Raw genomic sequence first — 21,275 nt, 5'->3', positions numbered from 1 at the left:
AGTGACTACGAAAGCAAGACAATATTCGATGTAAACCAAAGCAACAGCTTGCTTTTACGTTGACATACTTTACATGGAACTTCATTGATGGCAACGTAGTAAGTACATTTGATATCTCATTACAGCCTCATCTAATAGCTGTATGGTAGCGGTGGAACTCTCAGGAAATAATACTTTTTGTATATTGAAGTCGTTCTGTAGGTTTTGTAGGTTTCGTTCTCTTCATTTCATTGTCAAGTACATGAGACAAGAAGGAGACACTATATTTTCTCTTGACAGAAACTGGAGAAAGCATACCATCATTCAAATATGAATTAATACGTTCGTTATTTTCCCAGATATCCTAGGAATAAACTTCATGTTCTGAAGTGAGTTTCTTGGTACTTAATCTCGCTTGTTGTGTCCGAATATACCAATAGATCTCTTTAAATACACAAGAAAGTTGATCAGAAAACAGTTAAAAAGAATGTGTGTAATGCATCGCACTGTTCAAATTTTAAGGATAATTTGGAGCATATAACTTTAACTTTGATCCTTGATTTGAATGTTTCGGATCGGAATCCTTTACAAACTTACTGAGGTATAATTTTATACTTTGACAACACTGTTTTGTGAGCTTACATGTTTTTGTATTCGAGATAGGATAGTCTTTCAGAATTACTTTAATCAGAAACTCAATTTTGCTAATATAAGGATCAAGGCTGTAGCAATGCATCTCCAGCAAAATAGTTACTTGTACAACAAGCTAGCAAAGCCATTACTTTGACAGTATTTACTTGATGTATCATTTGACAATATCTCACATGCGTATGAAGTTTACTAGTGCTCTCCAAAAGTTTTCCTGAATGACAAAACAGGGTGTCTATCGGTCACGAAAAAGTCACGAAATCAGAAAACGGTCATGAAAGTCACGAAAAAGTCACGAAATTTAGCTTTTGGATCACGATTTTTTTTAACTGTACAAATGTAAGTACAGATTAGAAAATTTTGTTCTATGAATCGTCAAAATTCACCACCAAAAATGTCTATGGTCGGGTTTAAACGCTACCAAATCGCAAGCAAAGTACGTTTCTATTGCATGGATGAAAATTCGGCCTAATTCGCACCCAAATTTGTTCTTCAAAATGTTAGAATATTTTATGATTTGGTAAATAAAAGGTCACGAAATTTCATTTTGGAATTTTAGTAGACACCCTGCAAAATGCTTTCTAAAAGTACTGGAGAGGTTTGAGGAATGCCGTCTGGTTTCGTCCTAAATGAATGGGAACTCCTAACACGCACCTCCTCGCGGAAGAAAACGGGATATCGTCTTAGGCAGGCAATGTAGGTGGGGGCGACCGACTACCGAAATAGGCAGTCAGCTTCTACCAGGTGCCAACGACCTCCTCGGACGACGAAACAGCGGGTAGAGGTCAGGGCACCTTCTTGCTTTTAGAACGGTAAACTGTCCTAAGAGGCTAAATGAACCAGAATGTCGTCAACATGGAGATGTGAAAAGGAAATGAGAATATCACTACATTATTTTTCTCAAGCGGGACGAAGGAGGAAAATAAATACAATGATCGTTCTTCCGGAGGTAGAACATTTCGGTGGTAAATAGTTCCTTGTTCGGATCTCCGAGTGGGGATTACTCCGGGTAGAATCATCCAAGGTGAAAATCATAACTTCATTTTTCAGCATGGGAACCTGCAACGCACGAACTTAACGACGTGGGTGTAAACTTCAAAATGAATAAGTGCAAATGAACAAATGTAAAGTGAACATAGCAGGTATAAATGAAGGAGATAGTCAAAAAAGATCAGATAGTGCTGGGAAATTATACAATATTGTATTCGGGTTTTATTAAGGTAGAGAATGATTGTCGCAATAGGAATGAGGAAGGAAATAAGCGTAACCACAATGGAATGCTGCAGTAAACGTAAGTGCATGAACAATGCAGATTGTGATAATGCAAGTGCATATGCCAACAACCGATCATGATGAAGTAGAAGTAATATATATTGAGTCGAGGTTAGTGATATATTACTCAACAGGGAAAAGGTAAGATCAACGCCATATGGTAGACTTCTATTCGTAGTGGGAGGAGCTGCAAATAATGTGGTACGATCATTTGGGCTACGCGGGGAAACACACGAGCCGGATGATTATCGACTTCTGTAGGCAGTGTGATATAGTGGTGTGGAATACGCAGTTTAAGAAAAGAAAAATGGAGCTCTACACTTGAAAAAGTCTGGGAGATAAGAAACGCTACCAAATCGATTGCATTTTGTGAAACAGTGTTTGAGGAATAGTGTATGAGATGTGAATACTCTATCGGCAGCGGACGTTGATCCACATCACAATCTCCTAGTTGAGGAAGCACAACTTTGGTTAAAATTAATCAGGAACGATTGGAGAATAATTCGAAAATGGAAATTAGGGCGACTGAGAAGTGTGGATAATGATGCGAAAGAAGAAATTGAAGGAAAGTTCTGTGCAATTGGCAATATGTTACACCGTGTTAGAAATAGCTAGGGAAAAGTTAATCACGTTCTACTAGACACCTCCACAATAACATTGGCAGGCTACAAAGACCACCAAGAAAAACATGAGTAACTGAAGCAGTACTTAACAAGATGGAGGAACATAGAAAGCCGAAAACTACGAGCATCAATAGAATAAGCAAGATCAGTAATGAATTGGGGAGATTGACGGACAAACAAAGGGAAGTACGTGGAAGAGATATGTAAAGAAATAATGAAACTTCAACGATGCAAATATGTTCTATCAGAAACGACAAGAATTAGGAGTGAAAGCTAACAAAAATATACGCATGTTTGGAACCGAAGATCAGCAAAATCATGTAGTCACTGACCATCAAAGATTGTGGGAATAATACGTAATGGATCTGTATGAACAGAGGAACCACCCCAAAGATATTACCATCGAAGACGAGGAAGAGATGGATGATAAACAAAAAGTACCTAGTACATTGAAAATTTTCAAGGACATGTGAGGAAGAAGGCTAATGGAAACGCGAACATACCAGCATATTGGTTCAAAAGATTAGAAAACAATGCAGCTACAAAAATGACTATACTTATTTACAAGATCTACCTGAGTGGAGAATGGCCGAAGAATTTTCTTGATGTTGCAATGGGAGCATTGCCCAAGAAAAAGGCAGGCAAAGAAATTCAGTAATCAAAGAAACATTAGCCTTATTTTCCTCACTGAAAATATCCAACGCATACTGAACAGGTGAATATGAAGTATAGTAGAAGAGATTTTAGAGGAAGAACAATTTGGATTCCGGGAGAGAAAAGGCAACAAAGATGCTATTAGGTTGATGAGTTATATCAGGAGTTTTTGACGTAAAGATGTTTCGTTTGTGCTTCATCGACTGACAGAAAGCTTTCGACTGTGTCAATTGAACCAAACTTCTGAGAATACTTAAAGTTATCGAGATCAACTGTGAGACGACTTATTCACAATCTATATAGAGGAAAAATTGCATTTTAATCCAGGAGAATACAATAGTGTTGAGCTTATAAAAGTAGTCAACCAGGAATATGGTATATCACCCCCAATTATTCAGCATTTACAGTGAATGTTTAATGAAGAAAAACAGTAATGAAAATTGGAGAGCAGATCATTAATAAGATCACATATGCATATATTACGGTTATTATAACGAGAAATGAACCAAATATTCTACATAGGAAACATGGAATGAAAACTATAGTCAAAAGATCAAGTTATGAGATTAGAAAAGGTAGATTATTTCAAATACCTGGAAATATGTTGACAAAAAACTTACTGCATTAAATACATCAGGCCTTAGACGAAGAGGCATTCAGGAAGACAAGATCCTTTCAACTAAAGGCTTAATATCGGACTAAGGAAGGAATTCGTTCGCGTTATGGCAATTTTGTACTCTAGGTTGCAAAATTCCTCCAATGGAACAGAGCAAGTAAAGAAAATTTTGAAAGCGTGTCCTAAATACAGGATTTACATTTATGAGAAGGAATTTATCACCCTCATTGACTTAGAATCAAACGCACTGGAGGTACGATTGTATCTCGTAAAAGAGCTTAAATATACGAATATGTAAATAAGTTGATGAAAATCAGAATGAATTAGCACTTTTGGGGAAAGAACCCTGTATTAGATTAAGTTCCCAAACTTCAACTGGAATCCCTCGATCCTGCTTTTTCAGAAGAAAAACAAGCATATTAAATGCATTATGAAATGAAATTTCTCTAAAGTTGAGGGCTACAAAAGTTTCAAATTTCGGATGGAAAATCAGAGCATAAAGAATAATAGACAAAGAGAGGGATTAGCCGGCTGTGCGAGGAAAATGGTTTTAAAAAACTGGGAAGAAAAATTGTTCCCGTTACATTTTTGGATATTTTTATTGCAAGCGTTGCGATTTTATCTTGACAGTGACAGTGACTTATCTCTTGTTAGCGAGCACATTGGCGACGCCTGAAGAGCAGCCACCAAAGAGATAAGGAACAGGTGATTTCACTTACCACAGGTTCCTTTTTTACCAAGCAGATTATCTACCCCAGATTTTATTCACAAGCGGTCGTATATATAGAAATGTAATATTGTTCCTGAACTGAATCTTGGAGTCGTGTTTGTACTTAATTTATTAAAGAAAACAGAAATAGAGTTGCATTTAGAACAAACCGGATGACATTTTCAAGGTGGAAATTTTATTACCCGATTCATAGCTTCTGAGAAACAAGATGAAGAAATAAGGAAGCTAATTATAAGTTAGCGGAGAAAAAGGAACAAAGGGAAACAAGAAAGCTTTACCTGCGCGTGCAGAAAGAAAACAGGCGAAGAGGTAAAAGAATACACCCTCGCTAGAAGCAAAAAGGAAAAGGACCATTTTTTACACTTTCAATCTCGTCTGAACGGCATGTTTGGACCAAAGAACCACTAATTCGCAATACTGCTGTAAACAGACACTGTCTCCTTTTCCTTGATTCTGGAAGTACGCTATCAATCATAAGCGCATCACAAACGTCTAATTGTGAAGGCAGCATGTTCAGATTTAGAGAGAATTTACAATTCTCTTTACCGAAAGGGACAACAACGGAAGAAATTCAGTCCAAGGTCTGGTTAAATCTTTCATCTGTTGCCAAAATCTTTTTAAAAGTAGGATACTACTATCCATAGCTTCTGGAGAATGGTCATAAACGATTACCATTAGATGAAAATGGTCTACTTGCACAAGCCTCACAAGACGTGTTGCGGGTGTTCGGCCTAAATTTTGGACCATCACCACTAGATGCATCCAGCCCTTAATTCCTCAATCTGGGACGATATGTTCTCGTGCACAATGTATTCCATCAAAGTGTGTCGCTCAATCTTGATTTGTAATTGCAATGTAATCTTTATTCTCTACGGGAGTGGGATACGCCCACTGCGCAGCCAGACCTAAGTCCTGAGTGCCTACCAGTTACCTACTGGTGGGGGCATGGAGGCAACCTTGCTACCGAATCAAGGCCTGCCATGTTCTGCAGGCATATTCCTCGAGCGTTGTAAGCCAAACTCATCTCCCACCCACGTCCCCGTTACCCACATTCCTAGGATAACCTTACACGGCTACCAAACCCATAGTTGAATCACAAGCCGGAAGAGTCCAACCCAATTCGGGAGCCCCATACATGCCCGATGGGGCTTGTTCGTTTCCGCTTCCTGCCTATATTTATCGTTCAATATCCACTTCCGCGTAGAAATACCGCGTACATGTCAAAATACTCTTGTATCATCCTGGATCCAATGGTACGCGTTAAGTCACCATTTGATTTCGTTTCCTGTTTCTTGCACTGGGATCAGAAACTTTTACCCAGATGCCTGGGATTGGTACCTTTCCCACGTCACCATCGCCATTTCGTATTTTTGATAAACCTTTCCAACAGTAAGGTGTAAATGCCATTGAAAGTTTGTTTATAGGACAGAAAACTGCCATTCTTAATGAATGCTAGAAAGAGTACAAGTCAACCTTATAGAGAGAGTGAAGTTTTGCTAAAGCACAAGTGTTTTTTTTTAAGCAAGCCTCGTTTCACATTTGATACACCGCCACATTGCAATAAAAGACCCGAAACCATTTTGACACGTCAACGCCCTTTGTTGTCAAAGGAAACGATAATATCCAATGTTTAGGATCAAATATAGGCGGATACACAAATAGATGAAATTGTAATTGTATAAGTGTTACTATTTTGAATAGTAAACGGTATGGCACACATAAGCTTGTTCTAAACTGTAGAACAATGAACCTGCTAATGGTGCTCCAGTCATGTTTTATCCCAAGCTTAAACTTTGGCATATTTAGGAAATAAATCGTGATTTTGTATTTTCGATTTAAAATGTGTACGGCGCTTTTGACTTACGTCCAGATAGCCAAGACTACAGGCTTTATTACTCATAAGGGAATATATAAATTTATTCGAGGTTGTTATGGCCTAAAGGATTTGCCGTTTACTTTCACAATCTGTTGCAAATAATTAAGGAATTACATTTCACTAAAGTCATCTTCGATTACGATGATTTAGTTTTGAATGCGGATTTCCCGAAAGAATCATTGTAAATTTTAGACGCTATTTTGTGTAGGATAAAGAATCAAGTCTGATATTAAGTCTAAACAAGGCTGTTTTTGTAAGGAGATACTTTTTAGGTTTTAAAATTAAAGTCGAAAGAATAAGCTGTACAGAAGAAAAGATTAGAACGGGGCTCAGATTAATCTTCCAAAGTATGTTGAACTGTTATATCGATTAATTGGCTTCTTTAATTTTATCACTTTAGCATGAAAAATATCTGATATTTTAGCCCGTTAACAACATTGCTTAAACAAATCGTGAAATTTAACTAGGAGACAGCACGATGAGACACTGAATAAATTACATCGGCCTTTGAATGAGGATCCAAAACTTTCGTTGCTGAAATTGAACAAGCTGGTTTATATTTTTTTATTGACTGTTCAAGGATTGCAACTGAGTACACTCTGTCAGAGATCTAGATGAGATGTCCGCCGTTCCATATGGGTCCCGCAGTCTATGTTCCTCAACAAAATATAGTTCAATATATCTGGAACTTAAGTCTATTATTACCTCGTTAGAAAGATTAGAAATTTGATTCATGCTTTGGTTAGGTATACCGGACAATAAAGGTTTGATTTCGCTCATCAAATCGACAAAGTATGTTGCATTAATCTAACCTTGGAGCACCGTTTCACAGTAATTTTACACTCCCGTAACGCAGAAAACAAGCTGTAGATTATTTATCTAGAATTGAGAGCAAGTATACAGAAGTTCCCGCGTTTAAGGATTCGGATGCAGCAGAGAGAAATCTCCCAACCAAAGAGTAAGACACTGGTCTTTTTAAGGTTCATACTGAAGGTAGGGAGTTGTAGATACTAAATATCTTCTAATGATCTTTTAATAGTGGATTTTAATAGTAGTAACCTTATTAAGGAAGTATTGGGCCAAATGAACCGTGTAAAGAGGGAGAAAAATTTACAAAAGTGAAATTAATATCTCTGCTTCAGAGAAAAGAAAGCTTTTAGCCGACCTACTTTATTGAATGCTTTCGTAGGTAATCAAAGAAAATGTAGAAGATGGCATTTTAATTACTTTAAACAGTTTGACGAAGATCTTTCAGTGTGCAAACTCTTTCCTTAGTAAGTTAATTAAATTTGCCCATGGGGAAGCTGAAAAATTATCCAAGACACGAGATAAACTTTAAAAAATAGATCGCATAACGTATTTTTCAGATGATGACATTCTCATTCGCCGTGTAAATTTTCAAGAGGAAGAAAATATTGCAGTTTGGTTACCACCTATTCTTAGAGCATCGGTGTGCTATAATGCAGACATTGCGGGGGAATGTGGTTATCCATCATTTTTAGAAACTTACAGAATAGTTAGAAATCACTATTTTTGGCCAAAATGCGAAAAGATTTTCAAGATTTTGTGAGAAGTTGCGTCCCACGTACAGTATTTAACCCTTAACGAGTTTTCGTAACCATTTGGCTACATATTTTTTGATCTTGCCTATTGCGTTTGAAGACTATTATTTTTAGGTATTTTTCCTTGTGGTTATTTCTGTACATACTTTCCGCGATCCAGAGAAGCTATTACCTCCTGGTGACAACTCTGGTAATTTTTACGCGAAAGATAGTCTGTGGATATATTGTTTTGCAAGCAGTGCCGGAAACAGACAGAAAAGATAGTGAACCGTTAAGGGTTAAAGAAATTACTAACACCAAGTTAGTTCAGAGAGATACGAAGTAGTTAAATAGACCTCCCGAATGTCTCGGTATATATTGACAATCTTGGCCCCTTGACATTTAGTAAGAAGGAATACAGGTATTGTTTAATACTGATAGAGATGCTTTCACCAGTTCATTGTATCCTATAAGAGACTCCGAGAAGAATGATAAATTGCATCATTAGTTTCTTTTAGAGTTCGGCTACTGTTCTTGTCTGATACGCGATAATCATTCGATATTTATTTCTGAAATTTAGTGGAAAACTCTCAAGGCTTGGCGTGAGGTATTATAACAAGGTGGTATACGGCGAAGTCAAATCATTCAGGAAATGTGATAAAAGATGTAAAACCCCTCTTGGGCCTATCTAATAATTGAGTGAGGATGTGAAGATAATTTAATTTGCATTAAACTCTAGAGAAAGACCACGAGATCTATATACCTTTTAAACTTCAGTTTGGAAGGAATTTCCCTCATCCGTTACTAAGTCGCAAATAAGAAAAGTATCAATTAATCGGGAAGATCGCCAATTGAAAAGCAAAAGTACGCCAAATATGTAAATGATGTTATGCAACGAATGCAGATTGCTCGTGATAGATCGAATAAAGTACAAACAAAGCGGCATAAAGAATACAAGAAAATTTATAACAAAGGTAGTAGAAAAATCATTTTAAAGTAGGACAGCATGTATGAATTAGGATTTATGAATTTCCGAGCCAACACAGAAATTACGTCTTCTCGTCTTAACAGATATAATGGACCATGGTCCATTGAGAAGCAAATAGCTGCTATAATAAAGAACATCTGGACGGGTAAAGAAATGAAATCTAACGCAGACATGTTGAAACAACTTGTCGTACCTCCAAAATTCTAAACTCGCTTTCTACAGCTGAATGCTCCATTCATGCACTAAATTTCACAGGAGGAAAAGTCAAAGAGAGGGCAAAATATTAGTTACCCTGCCGATCCTGTAATGTACGGTTTCTTTGACCATAGTGAAGTCAATGAAGTCAATATGTTTATATTTTAGTTTATTTTTGCATTTGCCACCTCGAGAGTCGTTTGAAGCGAGTTACCAGAACGATCCAAGTATGAATTACTGTTTCTACAAGAAGGCTACTAGGTCGGTCCACTTTTCAGCCAGACCGAATCCTGAACAACCAGTCATTACAGCTTTTGTGTCATGTTAACTCCCAATGGAATAACAAAAGAAGAGCAAAACGCAGATTATAAAATGAAAACTCTTCTGTAACAAAGAAAACAATACTTCAAACTTACGATCTGTAGGAATTGCGTACAGTCGGGAGAAAAGTTTCTGACCCTGAACGACCATCCAGGAGTGAGACAGAGTTCAAGTCGGAGAGAGACTATTGATCTCGGTGCATATTGAGTTTATATCAAAAAAAAATCCCTGCCCGACAATACATGGAAAGGACCGAGATCTCTGTCAGGTAAAATAGAATCGAGGCATAAAGGTGTTTTGGTATGTAATTTCATAATCCTGATGATGATAATAATTATTTACATGTTCTAATATGTTGTGAAATGGTATGTGATGCAAATATTAATACGAAAAGACAGCACGAAACTCTTAGACATTGAATTCGAGGCACTAATTGCCCAAAAACTCTTTTAATTTTGCTTTTATTGCAATTTGTGTGTTTAAATTTTATTCAGTGTTTGTGAATTATTTTAAATACAAATGAACTGTTCGAGACTAGGAGTCTGAAGTAGTGAGTACGCAGTTGAAGTTTTTTTTTTATTTATTTTTTATTTTGTGCACTAAGTATTCTGATCGAAAGAAATTTATAGCCACGAAGGTTAAATTACTGTTATTAGTTCTTTGGGGGCTGCATTTGCAAGTGACACTTTGTACCACCTGCTTGTAATATAATAAAATAATTGTTAAATATAAATACAGATGTTAATTACTATAAGTAAATTTCAGGCCTGGATAAAATTAATTTGTTGTATTTAATTTGTGTTAAAATGTAATGTATTCTTATTGTTCCGTATATTTTTATATTCCATTTAGTGCAGTTAATAATCGTAAACGAAAACTCTTTCTTTCCTTTAAGAAGTTTTATTTTTCAAATATAACCAGCCAGTTTGTAGGAAGGAGGGAGAAAGATTCTTGCTTTCCAGCCAGCAAGGTTCCTCCTTGGCTTTAGACGTCGAAGATTCCTCCTTAGTTTTAGCTATGTAATTTTTGTAAGAGAAGGAAAGAAGCATCCCTTTATTCGATGCCTATAAATACGAATGAAGGCCATTTTTTTTTATCATCTTCATTTTGATATAGAAGTCCTTTGTTTGATGGGTCCCGGGTTCGATCCCAGCCCCGGCCAAGTGAACTTTGTGGTGGACAAACACCGTGTGCGTGGGTTTCCTCGGGGTTCTCCCGTTTCCTCCCACTTCCTTCATTCCACCATTTCATTCATTACTTATTATCACCGTCTCCTTTAGCCTAACCGGCATAACCGTGGGACGTAAAACTTAAAGATTTCATTTCATTTTTTTTTTTTTCATTTGTTTGAAGGCACGTTGAAGATCATATCACAGCACATTTTGCTGACAGACACTTCAGTGCTGGTATAGTAGTTTATAGCGAATAATAGGGCCCTAGGACTTAGTTTTGTGGTAGAACCCAGATGAGTAATTCTGAGTTAGAAGTCTCAGTGCTCTACATGGAAACCAGTGCTTCATTTGAAGATAGGGTTTTGGTAGAGATAACCAATGAGTAGGTTTCTTCTTGACTAAGAGAATTAATTAAGAAATTTTAATAATTTGTAATAAATCCTACTCCTTTTAGAGTTTGGTTTAAAATGAAGCCAGCTGTAGGAAAAATTGTCAGATCCTATGCTTTTGGGTTCGAGTCCCAAGAAGACAAGTGGAGTATACGGCCTGCTGGATAGTGTGTGATGGATCTTACTCTTAAATAATAGAGTTTGAGGGCCTATATGTTTATTTATGTTACACTTTTGAATTTACCTGTTCCATATTGAGAAAATATTTCCCTATGTAAGGGAATTTTCATTTAGACAGCATCCTGTATTTAGTAGCCCAGCCTGGTAGACTGTGTGACGAGTAAGTATTAGGCCAGGTTTTGGATAGTTGCTGAAGAAGCTTTTAAAATTATAAGCATATGAAATGCGTGTAAGTGAATGCAAAAAGGTGCATGAATATTAGAGAAAATTTTAGCACAATTACTGTCTATTTTCTTGGTTATTGTCTGAAGATTAGGAACTATATCTCCAGAGTTAGCTTTGCGAGATCTAAGTTAGGTCTCAAATTATCCACCGTTAGAGAAAGAAACAAATTTAATTGAATTTTCTTAAAAATAAAGTGTCAAGAACACGAGACTTAATTAACAGGAATTGGAGTGAAATTTATTTGAGTAATTATACCCTAGACACAGCCATACGTAGATATCCTCTGAGTCAATAGGATACCTAATTTTATATACATACTCTTCTACAATATGCAGGTCATTAGTTCTGTGGTTTGAATCCCATGCTTGCATCTTATTTTAGCATTCAGCTAATTGCTGGTAAACCAGGTTGCATAACCAAAGAGTTCTAATTTCGTACGATGTACATCTACTTACATAGCCCGAAAACTGAAAATATTATTTGTATATCCTCGGGGAAACTAGAAAAACCATACTTATGTGATAGTATATATATATATACATATATATGTATATATATATATACTATCTGCCAGTCTTCCCTAGTTTTGCACTGAGCATAAGAAGCACTAAGCGGTCATTGCAGCATTTCACTTTGGTTACGTTTTTTGCTATTTCATTCCTCATTGCTATTGCGATAGCCATGCTCGGCCTTAACGCCACCCCAATACGAATATTGTGTAATTTCCCGATACAATTTCACCTTTTTCTAACCATCGCACTTCACTCAAACCCAGTATTTTCATTTTACATTAACCCATTTTCACGTTTACATTTTCAAGTTCACCTACTCGTCGCAAAGTTCGTACGTTCCAGATTCCTGTGCTGAAGTGAAGTTATTATTTTCTCCTTTGAAGATTCGTCCTAGAATAGTTTCTATCCGGAAATTCGAACAGGGGGGCTATTTTACCTCCAGAATATTTTATCTCAGAAAGAACCATCGTTGTTTATTCTGCTCCTTTGTCTCTTCTGAAAAAAAAGAAAAAAAAAGTGGTAGAATTCCTATTTCCTTTTCACATCTCTATATCGTTGACCACTATATGGTTCATCCGCCTTATAGACAGTTTCTCCTCTTTAAGGCCCTAACCTCTGTCCGCTCATACGTCCTCCGAGGAAGCCGTTAGCACCTGGTAGAGATTGACTCCTTATCCCGGTACATCTTGTCAGTCTGTACCCAGCTACGTTGGCCGCTTTCTTCTTCGAAAAGATATAGGTTGAAATTTTCTCTTCGCTTAGGATGAGACCTGAAAGCATTCCTCAGACCTCTCTAGATTTCTAGCACAAACATATAAACGTAGCATTTTAATATATAGATAGGACTACCTGTTCCCATACACCCCCTCCTTTCCGTATTAAAACTTCTCACCGCTATCTACCAAAAAAAAAAAAAAAAACGTTTAACATATTTGATTGAATTTAATTACAGAAAAATACTGAATAACATAGTGAGTACATTTTCTTTTTTTTTTTTTTTTTCCTTTCGAAGGTTAGTGATAAGTTCACTCTTCAAGCGGCGTATATTATAAATGAGAAACAAGCCTAAATGACTGAAGAGAGTAATAGAGTGTATTGTTAAGTAATTTTATTACTTTTTGTTTTCACAGTTTTATGATGTGAAGATAGAAAGTCCTCGCAAGACTTTACTTCCTAGAACTGACCCGTCTCGAACCAAAGCCAGAATGATGGTGCTTCCACCGTCAATCGATGTGTATCTGTGTGATAAATGTGATGCAGAATTCAACAATCTCAATGAGATGAAGGTAATAAAGGATGCATGGATGGTAAATAAAAGTACATCTTGGAATTTTAACTCGTATAATCCTAGGGCTCTTTCAATCTTGAAAACTGTAGACCCCTTCAGAGTTTGTTTGCTGCTGGCGATCTACAATGTCAAGATTACGTTATTTCATACTCATAGTTACAACTAAGCATGTAGTAGAGAAAAGTAAATAAAACAGCTTTTCAGAATAAACGTAAACATAAAAGTAAGCCGTATAAGGTAAAGTAAACTATACGAATAATCGTAGCATTTACTCATTGTTATTGTTACGTGTTTAGAGAACTAACGCAATAAAATAAATAACAATAAATAATAATAAAGAGTCCATGAATAACCACCACTCAAGCCTAAAACTCCTATACCAATAATTACTTATAGGTTGTGAACATTTCACCATAATATTAGTCTGGTCTGTTAACAGCAAAAAAGGCACGTATCGTGACAGGCCGGACCCAAGTATGAAACTTGGCAGATTGAAAGACTTCGGTATTCAATTCGTATTAGGTTTGGGTGCCAAACTTTTCTGGCCACCATTTTGAAACGCCGCCATACTTATTTTTTTTGGAATGTTCTCTTTAAAGATCATTATCTCCGTAACCAATGATCCGATTTTGATGATTCTTTTTTTAATTAAGCCCGAAAAATTCATTTATATGTAAATATGTTTTATAAAATCTTAAATATTTCTAATTTTCTCGTTTTTATTATATTCCCCTGTCTTCATTACTGTTATAATCGATTACATTCAGGTTTAACTTATACTTTTGAAAAAAAATCATCAAAATCGGATCATTTTTTACCGAGATAATATCTTTCAAGAGAACATTCCCAAAAAAATCCAATATGGCGGCGTTTCAAAACGGTGGCCACAAAATTTTGGCACCCGATCTTAAAACGAATTGAATACTGAAGTACTTTCAATCTGCCAAGTTTCATACATATACATATACACATACTCATTGACGATCTTATTCTTAACAGATCAGACTATATCCGTTGATGTACGTATCTCATAAAACGCACGACAGTCTAAAATGTGATTCAACCACCCCTATTTCCGGCATGTAACAATTACTAAAAGAGCCTCAAACTATAATTCCAATTGACCTCTCAATCACATAATAATCTTTATTCCTCAGTAGCTACTAATGCACTGAATTACTATAACTTAATTACTCATTTGTGTTAGTGTTACGTTATGACCTGAACTTCTGGCGTGGCGTGAAGGCCTCTGTAGGGGAACAGAGAAAGAGCTATTCCTTCCTTTGAACTCAACAATCGAGAATCGAACTCAGTTCCAGTTTGACTCGAATCGACTAAATAATAGATTTTGTCGTTCATAACATCGTTGTTGCATAAGAACGTAGAACAAGAATCAGTTGAAAAACATAATTATTGTGTGTGAAACCAGGGTTGGCTGGTTTAATCCAAGGTAGTTTAAACCATGGTTTAAACCAAGAAACGAAAATTGTTCGTAAAAGTGTAAGTGTTCGTAAAATCTTGATGAACACGCATTTGTAAGTTATCGCATGTCACTCCCGCATATTATTCGTATTATATTCAGACCTAAATTCCCCATTCATTACTCAGAGATTATACTACAAAAAGTAACTTTTTTTTAATAAATTTATGAATGTTTATTTTGTGATTTTTTTAGTTTGTTGTTATTGTTATGCAATTGCAATCAAAGAAAAATTCTAAATATTGTTTCGCTTTAATAATGTTTACTATTGATAAAATACATCGAAATACCGTACTTTTGGAGGGGGGGGGGGTCTTACAAATCCCACAAGAGGCATTTACTGAAATCAGAAGTATCTTTGGTATCTATTTATGTATAAATGGGTCAGAACCAAAGTGGACTTAAATAATTCATATCTTTATTCACTTTTCTTACTGATACGCAAATTAAGTCGTTGTATTTCTCTAACTTGGACTAATAAAAGTCGTAGTGAACTAACTTGGACTTAATTAGTTCTTCTGTACTCTGCAATATTTTGAAATTGTCCATATGTAATTCTGTATAATGGTTTCACTTGTGCAACTGTTTCTTTTTGTCCTTCTCAAATGACTTGACAATTTGACAATCATATTAAAAGTATGTAAAGATCAGTACAACGTATCAGGAGTCCTTTGTGAGTGAGTCGGCAGACGTATCACATTTGTTCGGTTTCGAGTTCAAATGGAGGACAGTTTGTTTCGGATGTAAGTCGAGAAACAGTTTGGACTCCGCTTTAAGCTTATGTGACCTCTTCCAGCATAACCCGGTTGTTGCATAATAACACCAAATTGAAACAAGCTTATTTCTGTCCATATGCGATACAAATGCATAGAGCAAATTATTTAAACCAAAAAAAAAAATGGTTTAAACCAGAAAAAAAAAAGGCTTAAACCAAAAAAAAATTTTTCAATAAAAGCCATGCTTTTTGCCAACCCTGTGTGAAACTGTGCGTACTTTCGTGCATTTTGTGAATTGTACCGGGTGTATCAAAAGTCCGGGACTAGAGACCAACTCCGTTATGAGTAAAGATAAAAAACAAGATTTTTAGAAATGATCAAAAAAAAAAAAAAAAAAGGATCAAAAGATTGTGATCTTGGCCAATAGTTAGTTTTTGGATTGGATTTTTGAACGGCCCCTAAATCGAGTTTTCGTATCTTTTACGGAATAAGCACATCATACTGAGTTAAGTGATAGTTTGCGTTTGGCTACGCTATATGTAGTTCTTCAGATATAAGACCTACAAGAAAATTTTTGATTGAAATATATTGGATCTTTTGATGTATTTTTGGATCAGGGGCCACAAAAGTATTGAACAGCGTCTAAATCGAGTTCTCTTATTTTTTACGGAATAAGCACATCATACTGAGTTAAGTGATAGTTTGATATTGCTACACTGTATGTAGTTCTCCAGATATAAGACGTACATGAAACTTTTTAACTGAAATATAATAGATCTTTCAATCCAAAAAAATGGAAAGAGAGGAAATTTGTTGCAAATAGATAGTTTTCAGTCTAAAATAATGGAATTCTTCCAATTGAACCAGCCTTTTAGAGTCCACACTTGTAAAACACCTTATATCAAATGAGAAATCAATGTTTCCAGTTTAGCAGGCTGTTCGAATAGAACGTAAGCGAAATGACACGAAATGGAACGAAATAGAACGAAAAATGACACGGAAGCGTGCATATTGATGTGTGAGGGAACTTAGAGCACCTCGAATCTGTTTCTGAAATACTGTATTGTTGGTATAAAGAGGGCCTGCCCAACTACAAACGTTGATTTTTCATTTAATATAGGGGAGTTTCTCCTTGGCTAAGCGGTTAGCGTACGCGCATTTGGCGTGGGAGACCCGGGTTCGATTCCCGGCGGGAGCTCATGTGGTTCGGATTCCACGTTAATCAGTAGGTCCACGTCTCATATAGCCTCGCTGCTGAACGGGACGTTAAACTCAAATTCAACTCAACTCATTTAATATAGGGCACCTTTTCAATGTGGAGTGCAGACGGTTGGTGCGATTGCAAAAATTCCACTCTTTTTGACTGAAAAGCAACTATTTCCAACTTCCTCCTCTTGCCATTTTCTCGTATATTTACTCATAACGGAGCTGACCTGTGGCACTGGACTTTTGATACACCCTGTATATCTCACCCTAAGCTTTACGCTATTTGTTTCGATCATTTGTCAGTATCGAAGGTAGTACAGTATGTTTTGATTTCGCATAAATGGTTTCCACTGCATGCATTATCCATAAAGTACAAAATAGTTGAGTGACTGCATTGGGAAATATTTGTTATTATACATAGAACAGTTGTATGTTCGAAATAAACTAAACTTGATTCCATTTAAATAAAAGCAATAATGGTTAAAGTACAAGAAGTTACACTGCAGTATCATTTCTCGTATTAATAAAAAACGTAACACTGTTGTTGAACCAGTTACTATTTTCCACAGTATTACATTTCTTGATATAATATTTAATATGTATCATAATTCAGTTTTATTAATGTGGACATTTATTCGATTAATTAGGAGCATGACAAGCAATGCAGAGTCGAAGAGCAGTCACCTGAGTCATCGTACGAATTAAGCTCAGAAGAGGACTTGTCATACACAAACCAAGTAAGTGCAAAATATTTATTTACGATCAAAATTATTTTTTCAAGTAGAGTTTTTTTCAATCCAAAATAATATAATTTATTACTATTTCTTTTCACCAAATATCTTTTACATTTGGTGACATTTTGTGTCTTTTTTTGTATTCTCTCTTATTTTTTATGCTGTAATGATAATCGTTAGACAATCGAGTTTTCCGCTAGATCATAAAGAGAGTTTGTATTTTTTCAAGGCAATCTTCGAAGCTACTCATATAATTGAGGAATGTAGTCGAAAAGTTTGATAACGAGGGTTTGAAAAATGCAGCTTTGGAAAAAAAACTTCAACCCACGTGGGCCTATATGAGTTTTGTCGAAATATTTCAATGTCTTTAGGGTTAAAGTGTTAAAATGTGATTGTCATTGTCACAGCTTGCAACAATTTTCTAATCACTTTGAAAATATGGCCGCCATTTTGAAATCTTACATAAGATCGTCGAGAAAATCTATACAGCAAATTTAGAATGTCTCGTTCTTCTATCCTCAAACTTTCAACTTAAAAATCCGAAAATTTACCCTGTAGCGTGGTTACCCGCTATTTTGAAATTTTAAGTTGGTATGCCGCCAAAATCTATACAGGAAATTTAGTGTGTCTCATGCTTGTAGCGTGAAAATTTAAACTTAAAAGACCGAAAGTTGTAATCTGTAGTATGTGTGGTACAAGCAGACAAACGAACAAATGTAGATCGAGTCATCCCAGGAGCTTCAGTGACGTTCGCCAAATATGAATACCAAATATATTAATTTAAAACAAAGATGTAATTCATATTTTATAAAATAAATGTTGTACAACGTCTCAAATGAAATTAAATATCTTTCAGCATAAAATAAATAGTTTTATTGTTGAAGTATTCACTTCCGATGCTTTGTGCGTTCAATTGCGTGAATTTCTCTAGCATTTCTTTCACGACAAATTTTTCCCGAAAATGCAGCTTTCTTTACTGTTTATCGAAACTTCCACTAGTACGGAAGTTTGAATCCAGCACTTGAAATAATAAGCGTTACGTAGTTTTCGGAATTTTGAGCATTAAGTTTCTTAAATTTGACAATTTTTATGCCGTTGCTGATGTTCATTCTACAGAATACTTATTTGAAGAGCAGCAACAAATAACTGAACTAAATTGTTGTTGTCGGAAAACCAAATTTTACTGAAAAATACTTGTGTTACCATCAAAGGTAATCAAAAATAATGCTAATAGTTTTACGAATGCACTACATATTTACTGGTAATACCTGCATCTATGGCCTTGAACCCGTCAAACGTATGAGATATAACGTCTCTCGGCATTGCCGAGTCGGCGAGCACATTATTCACGGAAAGTATTTCCTAAAATATAAAATTGCATATTTTACTACAAATAGGCTATAAGCATAATCCATAAATTAATTTGTTCTATAATTATCTCAAGCTAAGGCTTTTTTTTTTTAATTCAATCAGAACTTTATAAAGGTATTATTCTTGGATGTTGTATACCTTAACGGGAAAGCATCTAATTCGCCCAAGGAAAGTCCAAAATGTGATAAAAATCAATTTCAATGTGATCATCTTAGTTGTACCAAACCCAGAAAGTTCCGAAACCCAAATGGGTTTTAAGATGTTTCCTTTTTTTTAAGGGGAGGGGGGGGCTACTTGGGCAAACCCTGGGGAATACTCACATTACTGTAGAGCTTAATATTGCTCCGAACTGGACTTCTCATAATAATGTTCGTTTGCTTATTATTATTTTCTTTCTTTCTCTCTGTCTGTCTGTCAGTCTGATGAAGCATTTAACGGGAACGTCTTCTTTCTTTTAATTGTGTTGTGTAAAGGTAAAATGAGCAATAGGCAAATTAGGCGTTACAACTACTTAATTTTTCTTCTGTGGTCTGAAGACATTCTATTCTCGTGATGACGACGTAACTTTTCAGATCTTTACTTATAACTGCAGCTGGTTTGCTTCTGTTCTGATTTGTTTGACTTGTTTATAGACGTTTTCTGCAGATTCATTGAGATGAAAATTTAAGTGTATTACAGAGTTCATTATGAAAGTAATGAGCATGATTACGGTTTGAGCAATCCTGACTCAACAATCCACCGCAGCGCGCGCTGCCGGCGCGGAAAAAGTAGTGGGTGGTCTGTCCTTCCAAACGCGCCCGGAGTCAATCTGCTGCGAGCAGTGACAGCGTGTGGATGTCGATCCGCATGAAGCACATTTTTACAAGTTGTAACACGGCGCGATGGAGGGTTCGCTCGAACAACGCTGCGCCATAAAATTTTGCGTCAAGTTTGGTAAGAATGCTACGGAAACTTACCAGATGCTGAAGGAGGCCTACAAACAGGAGTGTTTGTCAAGATCCCAGGTCGGAAAATGGCACAAGTCGTTCAAGGAGGGTCGGGAGGAGGTCGCCGACGAGCCCCGTTCTGGCTCAACAACGGCCAGGACCGACAACAACGTTAATCGTGTGCGTGAAGTGTTGCGCTCAGACCGGCGTGTGAGCATTCAACAAATCGCGGACACCCTAAACATGTCAATATTTGCGGTACATGGGATAGTGACCGAGGGCCTGCAAATGCGAAAGGTCTGTGCGAAACTTATGCCGAAGGGTTGACGAACGAACTAAAAGAACTTCGAGTTTTGCGCTGCAAGGAGTTGTTGGCATTGTATGAAAGTGATCCAGACATTTTAGACTCGGTCGTAACTGGAGACGAATCCTGGATGTTCGAATACGATCCAGAATCCAAAAGGCAGAGTGGCACACCTCATTCTCCCCCCACTCCAAAAAGGCGCGCATGAGCAAATCCCGAATCAAAACCATGCTCATTGTCTTCTTCGACGTTCGAGGAATCATCCATTTCGAGTTTGTGCCACCAGGACAACCTGTCAACGCAGGATTTTATCTAGAAGTGCTCAAGAGACTGAAACGCAGGGTCGCCCGCGTTCGAAGTGACATCAAAGACTCAATGAAACTACACCACGACAATGCACCAAGTCACACCGCCTTCACTGTCGTCGACTTCCTGGCCCGGAGCAGAATCCCAGTGGTTCCTCACCCCCCTATAGTCCTGACCTGGCTCCTAGTGACTTTTTTTGTTTCCCCGTTTGAAGAGACATCTCAAAGGAAAACATTGGGACTCCGTGCAGAACATTCAAGCCCATGTTATAAGGTTTTTAAAAGCCATTCCAGCCGAGGACTTTAAAGATGCTTTCCAGGCGTGGAAAACACGTCTCCAGAAGTGTGTCGATGCAGAAGGAGCGTATTTTGAGGAATTTTAAACATTTGTAACAATCGGAACAATAAAACAGTTTTTCTAAAGCAATGCTCATTACTTTCATAATGAACCCTGTATGTCCGCTACATAGAGTGAGAGCTCTGTTGGTTTGTGTTCGTACTCATATCGAAGTTTATTTACTGTACAGGGTGGCCCAAAAGTAGATATACAGTACCGTGCTGATCAGCTAATTGCATTTTATAGGATTTCTAATTGTTATCCATCAAGTAGACTTAGTTTCTTTATTATTTGTTCTTAATGTGTTTTTACTTACATCTTAAGCTCGAGGAGCCGAAGAAATAAACCCATAAACTAGTATGTTATACTTGATCAATGCAGGTATGTATACCTACTTTTAAGCCGCCCTGTAGAACACTAAACATACTACATTAACAACATGTTATATACTATAATAAATTCCTAGTACTAAAAGTATAATCATATACACTGAAAAAAATACATTATAAATATATTGCGTGTGTGTGATTTTTCTCCAGTAATTAATTTCTTCTTATTTTCTATTTTCACTTCTTCTTTGTTATATACAGGGTTAGCAGAAAATAGTGACAACATAATCACTAAATTGAAAAAGTACGGTTTGAGCAATGTTTCATCCTATTGCGAGGAAAACAAGTAGAGAGAGAA

At 36.5% G+C, this 21,275-nt stretch overlaps 1 protein-coding gene across 2 annotated transcripts in view; it reads left to right on the top strand.

Moving 5' to 3' along the window:
* LOC145671292 (uncharacterized) overlaps positions 1-21,275 on the top strand; it is a 91,362-nt gene that overhangs the window by 50,191 nt on the left and 19,896 nt on the right. For both annotated transcript variants that reach the window (XM_081740248.1, XM_081740249.1), the window contains exons 5-6: positions 13,052-13,207; positions 17,259-17,348. In XM_081740248.1, the coding sequence (XP_081596374.1) occupies positions 13,052-13,207; positions 17,259-17,348 (246 nt within the window). The remainder of the gene's footprint in view (positions 1-13,051; positions 13,208-17,258; positions 17,349-21,275) is intronic.

The sequence above is a fragment of the Thermobia domestica genome, chromosome 15 (genome assembly GCF_964235325.1).
Source record: "Thermobia domestica chromosome 15, izTheDome1.hap1.1, whole genome shotgun sequence".
NCBI lineage: Eukaryota > Metazoa > Arthropoda > Insecta > Zygentoma > Lepismatidae > Thermobia > Thermobia domestica.
The sequence above is the reverse complement of the archived record's forward strand: the minus strand, read 5'-3'. Positions and strand labels throughout refer to the sequence as shown.